The sequence below is a fragment of the Triticum dicoccoides genome, chromosome 6B (genome assembly GCF_002162155.2).
Source record: "Triticum dicoccoides isolate Atlit2015 ecotype Zavitan chromosome 6B, WEW_v2.0, whole genome shotgun sequence".
Classification (NCBI taxonomy): Eukaryota; Viridiplantae; Streptophyta; class Magnoliopsida; order Poales; family Poaceae; genus Triticum; species Triticum dicoccoides.
In genome coordinates, this window is record NC_041391.1 from 481,360,914 (window position 1) to 481,369,520 (window position 8,607).

Here is an 8,607-nt window from a genome sequence, read left to right on the forward strand (position 1 = left end):
TGAGATACATCCCTTCCATTTTCCCCGACATATAGAGGTGAATGCTCAATATTTTCTATCTGTAGTGCTTGTGGTTCTAAGCTACCTTGTGTTTCAAGACTACTTTTTTCTTTCTAATAGCTATCCAGATGTTTCTCTGTGTAGGCGACTTATAGTCGATATATGATTATTTTAGTGGATATCTGGAATATCTTGCCAAAGCAAAGAGAGTGTTTTTATTTTATTAGATTTTAAGCCATAAAATTGGAATTGTTCCTGTCAATAGTTATGTCCACATGCATTTTCAAGCATTCACTATATGTTGTTATTAACTGATTCAGTACTAATGCATTGCTTACTCACTAAATATATATTTGTTTATTATACTTCTTTTCTTATAAACTACTGTTCTCAAGTGGAGACATGATTGTAAAGACCATCCCTGTAGTAATCTCAAATGGAATAAACATGTCTACCTTCTGTTGGTGTACATAGAAATTTGTCTTCTCTTTTATTAGCATACTTTAGAATAGGCTAAACCAAATTGTTTTGAATTTTTGGTTGTATACATCAACTAGAAGCTTGTCATATCAATAATTGGCAACGTCGCTTTTATTTTGAAGAGTCAATTCATTTCCCAAGCTTATATCTAATGTTCATCTTAGAGTTAAGAAAATGTATTCAGGTTAGTCGGTTCAGAAGGATTATGTTTTACTGTTTAAGACTATTTAGTTGATGGTTCTTGACAGTTGATATTACGACCAAGGAAAAAATTAGCGCGCTACAGAAAATAGCGTCGCTCCTGAAAATACGCTATTAGCGTGCTATAACGTGCTATTAGCGAGACATTGTACATTGATTTATTTAGCGAGACAATTCTCTACACGCTATAGCGCGCTATTAGCGGCGTTATAGCGTGCTATTTTTTTCCAGTGATTACGACCTATCAAATGGTGAATTAGTTCATCAGATTGACATCTTTAGCCATGGTACCAACATTATTCCTAATGCTTCTTTTGTTCACGGTTTGAACTATTATTGCTTAGTTTTATTGCAGAGTGGCCATTATTCACCGCAACATGTGGTTGCCTTTATGGATGGGGAAGAATGCAACTCTACTTGGTACCACACACAAAATACAAGGCAGAAGCCGTCGTCGCCTCCATGGCTGCCAGAGTTGATTGGGTGTGCGGAAGGCGAAGCTTCGGTCAATGTCGACGACATGGACGGTGAGCGGTTGGCCAAGTGGAGGAGGATGGTCTTCGAGGATGCCAGGCAGGACCACGTTATTTGCTTCTAGCTGCTCAAGACTCACCTCACGCTCATGGCCATAGTAATACTACATACTTATATTTTGTGATTTTATTTCTCCTTATCGAAGTGATGGATTTTCTGTGATGCCACAGATGATTGCTTCACAATGGTAAGACAACGTGGTATATAGTATTGTCCCACTTTTTTCCTTCAATGGGTAAAATTCAGTCAATGGTAGCACAACTTGAAACTCCGGTCAATTTTTAGTTCAGATAAAATTCAGTTTACATAGTGCAAGTTTCAAATGATAATATATATTTTCATGTGTATTTTGTCATCTTTATAACCAAGGATCATTGGCCTATGGTACCTTCATAAAAGTCAAAGGTCATGACGACAATGTTTGTGTTCCTTAGATGCACAAGTTTGTATCTTACAACTTTGATGAATTATGTCATTGGGTCAGCTTATTTGGAAACCACTTATTTCCATTACCTCTGCACACAGACTTGCATATCATTTTTTTTTATTTTTTGGTGGCTACTGTAATGAACCGTTCATACGAACCAAATAGAAGGAAATAAGCTTGATAATTTCTTGATTGGAAATAATATACCTCATATTTAATTAAAATTGAATACAATGATGACAAATCTTAGGCAGAACATGGTATGAAGTTACGTGCACGCTTACTAGTGGACGTAAACGTGCCAAAAGTAGTAGTACGTATCTGGCAACTGGCAAGAAGATGGCTGCAACTACCGCGGTCCTGCAGGCTGCAGCTCCAGCAAACGACAGAGCCGCACACGATCGCATTCCAACGCGATGGCTCGGGCAGGGCAACGCAAAAAACACGCGGCCTTTCCGTGCAGTGCAGGAATCCAACTGCGCTGCTGCTGCTGCCAGCTGAAGTTCAGTGGCTGCTTGCCCTTGCCTGCTTCGGGAGTTCCGTGCGCTTCGGACTCTTGCCAGCCAGTAGTATTTCCTTTCGAAACAGAGGAAGCGCAGACGCAGTAAGAAGCACACTGCTGAGGTGAAGGAACACGAATGGCAAGTCTCTCATCGGCTCTCAAGACTAATCGAAACACTACCAACTGTATCTGATAATCGATGTCATCGTCATCCTTATAAGCTCTGCTTTGTCCGATAAAACCATTCTTGAGCGGCGTGGTGTGGTCCGATTGGTCTATGCCATGAAAGTATCAACCAGCGACTAAACACGACACGTGGCAAATCGGTGACAGGACGGAACCGTGATGGGTACCACTACCGTAGTGCTGGTAACGGCCATTAATCCAAGACTATCTTCTGTGTTTTCTGGGGGGCTTACCGTTTCTAAACCATGAGACCGACAAAACACGGACAGAGTGCTGTTCAAGGTTTACGGTGTCAGGAGACTGAACGACAACAGCAAAGCTATGTGTTGAGCTTGGGGGCAAATTATTTTTAGGAGGACTTAGATGAAAACTTTTTTAGCCTTTGGCGCCTTCGAACACTCATATTTTGTCATTGCCCCCCAGCAGAATACGTCTAGCTCCGCCACTGCTGACCGATTATCTTCAGTGACTTCTCAGTCACATAGATTACTACTTTTCACAATACTGTCCACGGTATGATTCGTACATATACAGTATAAAATGTCAAGTACAATCAAACAATGCTTTGTCTGGTAACAAACATAGCTTTAGTTTTATACACCAACAGAGCACCTAAAAGAAGTACCTCATCAATCATGGAAGCACAGTGAAAAAGAAAAGAACATCAAAAACATATGTGCAAGTATCAAATTTAGTGTCTCAGTGATATCCATCCATGAAATGCCCGTTTCTCTAGCTTCCCGGTGTGAACTTCATGCAGATGGGCGGGTTAACCTTAGCAAGGGAAAGCAAGGAAGAAGGAAACATCCATATACCATCTCCACAGATAAAACCAGAGGCAACTGCAGGCACCAGCAGCTTAGCCTTCTTTTTCTTCATCTTGTGCCAGCTGAAGACTACCAAGCTCCCCACACACATGTCAATGGCAAAGTTGGCGCCAACTAGGAACGGCACAGCCATCGCCATCGGAAGGGGAACGTACTTCCGGTACTTTTGTGGCGAGAAGTCCCTGACAAGGTTCACGAGCACAGAAAATGCGAAGCAAGAAGCAGACAGTTCAAGGCAACGCTTTGGCAGTGCAGAGAAGCCCTCGACGCCGAGAATGGCCATGTTCCGGTATATCAGCGCGTACGGAGCCTTCCAGTATCCGTCTGGGTTTCCAATATCAAATGCTTTGTAGAAGAGCAAAAACGTAGACGGCGCGATGATGCAGCCCATGACTGTACCAATGGCCTGCCCGACAAGCAGTGATCTCGGTGATGTCAGTGTCAGATGGCCCGTCTTGTAGTCATGCATCAGATCTGCGGAGACTTGCACTAGCTGCTTCACTATCGCACAACCAACAAGGCCGGCAATGACACCATCATCCTTCCCTCCCCAGGCTGCAAAGATGAAGAGAGCAATCTTGCCATAATTATAGCTCATGCTCATGTCAGTGAGCCCAGTTCCATAGGCATTGGAGAACCCCAGCACGGGAGCAAGCACATAAGCTACAACGACATAGTACCACTTGGCCTGCTGGAACATTATCGGTATGACAATTACAGCAATGATACTTAATGAGGCATATCCGGCATACGCTAGCCAGTTTGGAATGTATTCCCTGGTGAAGACCTCATTGCGCTGCAAATCATCAAATGAAACTGTATCCTCATTTGCCGCTGCAATTCACTCAGCATTAGCTCAATATTTGGTGACAAAATGTGGAGGAAATGTGGAAGGAATTAATTTTGCAGTGCATATTTACCTCTCTTAACATGTTTACGGTTGTATTGTGCATGCAGACTCTTAGCAGTGATGCCTGTGAGTTTGATGAAGTGATAGAGGCCATCCCCCATGATCAGAGCTACACACATGAAGGACTGCACATAAAAGCACATTAAAGGTCGTATGAAAGTACATGGTGTCGTGTAGATTCATTTGGAATGACCAAGTGATTTATCAAGCAAACCTTGTAACCAAACAAGCTAGTCATGCTGCTTTCTGGTACATTTGCCGGGTACCAAATGCCCTTTTGTTTGCTGATGAGTGGCCACATTATTCCCCAAGAAAGTACCGCACCGAAAAGTGTGGATAGGTTTACAAGGTGTGAGCAGATCATCCCCGCGCCGACATATGTGAGACTAAAATCAAAGAAGAACCTGATAGTCGAAAGGGTCAAGAGTTAGGAGTTGACTAACAAATTAGCATGAAAACAGAATGATGAGCAATGGGCAACCCATAGGGTATACGTTTGCTTCCAAGCCTTTAGACCAAAAGTAGGGAATTGTAGAAACCCACAACTCTGGCCACCTGTGTAGAACCACTGGAAGAAGCTCCATATGAGGCTGATCCCGAAGCTCCTCAGGAATCCGCGGACCTGCATTCTGACATGAGAGATGAAGTCAGGCCATGAATTCACCATGTATCGTCAAGACTATGATGATTTTTTCAGCATATGTGGGACAAGAGGCTTGTACTTTGCGTTCTTTTCTCCCTGAGGGGTATGGAATCCGTTTATGAGTACAGCAGTTGCAGTCCCGCTTGGATAAGTCAATTTGTAATCTATGACCAAAGCCTGAAATGGGATGCAAATCATCAGAGGAGACACAAAAATATACGGTCATAATTTTTACATGTATGTCTTCATCACAGCAATTAAAATTATCGCCTTATCTTACAAAAACATGTATGCCTTCAAACCTGTAACATCATATTTTGAGAAAGTGTGTGTAAGTCTGTCACATTTAAACTATGAGTTTCCTCTTTTCATTTCTACAAATTTAGTTCAGTTTACCATTGGTCAATGCTAACGAAAATGTGACATGCAGTACAAAATTAGAGTAGAATGTAAAGCACATGGTACTGTGAACCCGGGAAAGAAAATCCTGAATTTGCAGAGACAGAGCTGATGATACGTTGAACGATTTTAGCACACCTTTCTGAGCGGAAGCAAGTTGAGGAGCCCCACGAAGCTGATGGCTAATAGGAATCCGGCCATCCACCCGAACCCGGGCTCCTTATAGCTCGCCGGCGCGTTGCCCGGCGTGCTCACCCCGGCAAGCTCGTACGTCTTCTTGTTCAGAGCCAGCAACGACGACCCGAACCCACCTGCGCGCACACAATATTCCCCATGTTCTAGATGCAGCCGTCGACTAATTAAGAAAAGACTCGGCTTGGGATGCTAAACGGCGTGGTGCCGGGAGGAGAGGCGCGAGCGCACCGCCGAACCCCATGGAGTAGCAGGCGACGGCGCAGGTCTGGACGACGGTGTTCTCCTGACGAGTGAAGGGGCGGGAGGGGACGCCGAGGCGCCCGAGCACGTGCGTCCACCCGCGGAGCGCGAGGAAGGCGAGCAGCGCGGCGGAGACGTTGAGCGTGGGGATGATGCCCGTGGAGAGCGCGAGCTTGAGGATGATGACGGTGAGGACGAAGCCGATGAGCAGCGCCGCCACCAGGCCCCGCGCCGTTATCTGCACGCGCCACGGCGGCACGCGCTCCTCGTGCTGCGCGGACGCGGCCGGCGCCGGCTCCGGCTCCACGCCGCCGCCGGCCTCGCACTGCTCAATCTCGGTCGCCACGCCCCGCGCGGGAGTGACTTCCATGGAGGCTGTCCGACGGCGGCACCAGCCTGGCAGAAGGCTCTGACCACAGGGCCGATGAGTAGCAAACACCACTCCAACACGAATGCCGCAATACAAACTCCAAGGCAAAAAGGCTTGTCCTACACCGACGCCGGTCACCTCCAAAAAGCAATAACTTCAAAAGAGTTTTCCTCGCCGACACACCAACCACTCGAAAAGTTGGCAGGTGGACGGCGGGACTCAGAGAATCCTGAAAAAGTTTTCATCTTGGACTCATCGACGATGGCGTAGATAGAGCCCTGACGAACAATCTAGAACCGCGACGAGCACCGAAGAAACACCAACTAGGATCTCCAAGCCATCTCTCATAAAGCAATGCTCTCAACAGAGAAACGATGTCGAAGACGCCGCCATCACCAATCCACCAATTTGAAGGTGTACTTAAACTCAAGTTGTTTGTTTGGATAGGTGGCGGAATAAGCACAAGTATAACATCCCGATCTCCGCAAACCAGAAAAATGGTCCAACAGTAAATGGACTACCACCATGCTTCAAATCGCGGATCCAAGAAAGATTTCGACCATGGATTAGTGCCGAAGAGGAGTGCATTGAGTGAGCTCGTGAGAAACATGTTGTCACAACTATGCACCTATCAGAGGCGATCAAGGTCAAGAGGCGAACCGACGAGAGGCAGAGACAACGTGAAACCCAGGTGAATAGCGATGCCCAACAACGTCACAAGGCCTAGCCCAGCCCAGCGAGTAAGCGCTCCAACAATACAAGAAGGTGCGACTGGAGTGTGGAGAGGGCAATCAAGAATAGTGTATCGAGACTCAGTCTATCCTTCCCCTACCTTTCTTCCTCCTCAAGCTGTCGCGTCAGCATTTCTTCCCCAATTTCGGCGTGACACCGCGAACCCTGTATCGAATATGGTGTATGTGACGCCCTCGATTCAATCGTACACTAATCATACACGCAAATGTGTACGATCAAGATCAAGGACTCACGGGAAGATATCACAACACAACTCTAGACACAAATTAAAATAATACAAGCTTTATATTACAAGCCAGGGGCCTCGAGGGCTCGAATACATAAGCTCAAAAACACAAGAGTCAGTGGAAGCAACAATATCTGAGTACAGACATAAGTTAGACAAGTTTGCCTTAAAAAGGCTAGCACAAAAGCAACATCGATCGAAAAGGCAAGGCCTCCTGCCTGGGAGCCTCCTAACTACTCTTGGTCGTCGGCGTCCGTCACGTGGTAGTAGGCACCCTCGGGGTAGTAGCCATCGTCAAAGGTGTCATCTGGCTCCTGGACTCCGTCATCTGGTTGCGTCATCCGAGAAGAATGGAAAAGGGGAAAAAGAGGGAGCAAAGCAACCGTGAGTACTCATCCAAAGTACTCGCAAGCAAGGATCTACACTACGGATGCAACATTATCAAAGGAAGGCTGTATATGTGGACTGGGCTGCAGAAATGCCAGAATAGAGAGAAGGCCTAGTCCTATCGAAGACTAGCATCTTCTGGAAACCACCATCTTGCAGCAAACAGGAGGGAGTAGAGTAGCATAAAGTAAAGTAGTAGTAGTGTTATCAACCTCGGCCAGAGATCCTTTCTCGACTCCCTGCGAGAAAGAAATCCCAGAGCCGTACTATCCAATTATCATCACAATCCAATTCTCATCACCATCCAATTCTCATCACAAGTATCCAGTTCTAGTTGTATCGATCGGGATACAACTCCAAGTGTCCGTTACCGTAGGACAGGCTATCGATAGATGTTTTCTTCCCTGCAGGGGTGCACCAACTTACCCACCACGCTCGCTTAACTCCGGCCGGACACACTTTCCAGGGTCATGCCCGGCCTCGGCCAAACAATACGCCGCAACCCGACCTAGACTTAATAGAGAGGCCAGCACGCCGGACTAAACCTATGCCCCCAGGGGTCATGGGCCATCTCCCCGGGAACTCCTGCACGTTGCGAGGGCGGCCGATGAGCAGACCTAGCTACCTCCTTCAACAAGGCAGGCGCTTACGCAGTCCAACCCGGCGCGCGCCGCTCAGTCGCTGACGTCTATTAAGCTTCGGCTGATGTATACGACGCAGAACGCCCATACTATGCCCACGTGATGGTTAGTGCTATCAGGCCAGAGGCCCCTCGGATCAAATATCCAAATCGTAGTGGATTAGGAACGCGCGGTAACAAGCAGAGACTCACGAAAGATGTGACCCCGTTGCCCCGTCTCGAGGACTTGCGGCAAGGGCTAGGAATGCCCGGCCATGCCTCGTAATTATCTCGCGGGCACCCTCCAGGTCAACCCGACTCCACATCACTCGCAATTAAGCTCGCGCGGGTACCCCTCAGGGTCGACCCGTCTTTCCAAGTAACAGTGGTAAAGTTCAAGTATCCGTGTGTCCAAACATTAAGGGGAAAACCCGAGGAATCACCCCCGGTGAATTCCACTCGATGTAATCATCAAAGTGAACGTAAGAGGATCCACCCTCGAGGTTCACACTTGAGGGGTTGCACGACAGAGCCGTATCGGAAGTGGTTAAGGAGGAAATCACCCTCGATGACCACGACCGAATAGCTACACTACAGGTTAACATCAGAAGTGCTGTAGAGGTCTCACCCTCGGCACTCAATAGTAACACTGTAGAGTCGAGCAACGAAGGGGCGTGATGTGACGTGAGGTGTCGGGTCCTGGTCTTC

The 8,607-nt window shown here is 46.9% G+C and overlaps 1 protein-coding gene across 1 annotated transcript; it reads right to left on the reverse strand.

Moving 5' to 3' along the window:
* Positions 1 to 2,878: 2,878 nt before the first annotated feature.
* LOC119326297 (metal-nicotianamine transporter YSL2-like) lies at positions 2,879 to 6,000 on the reverse strand. Its single transcript, XM_037599979.1, has 7 exons — positions 5,533 to 6,000; positions 5,248 to 5,420; positions 4,790 to 4,887; positions 4,562 to 4,696; positions 4,282 to 4,471; positions 4,078 to 4,192; positions 2,879 to 3,991 (listed from the first exon to the last, which is right to left on the reverse strand). Exons 1-7 carry the CDS (start codon positions 5,912 to 5,914, stop codon positions 3,063 to 3,065), a joined length of 2,022 nt encoding a protein of 673 aa, XP_037455876.1. The 5' UTR covers positions 5,915 to 6,000; the 3' UTR covers positions 2,879 to 3,062.
* Between the last annotated feature and the right edge of the window lie 2,607 nt (positions 6,001 to 8,607).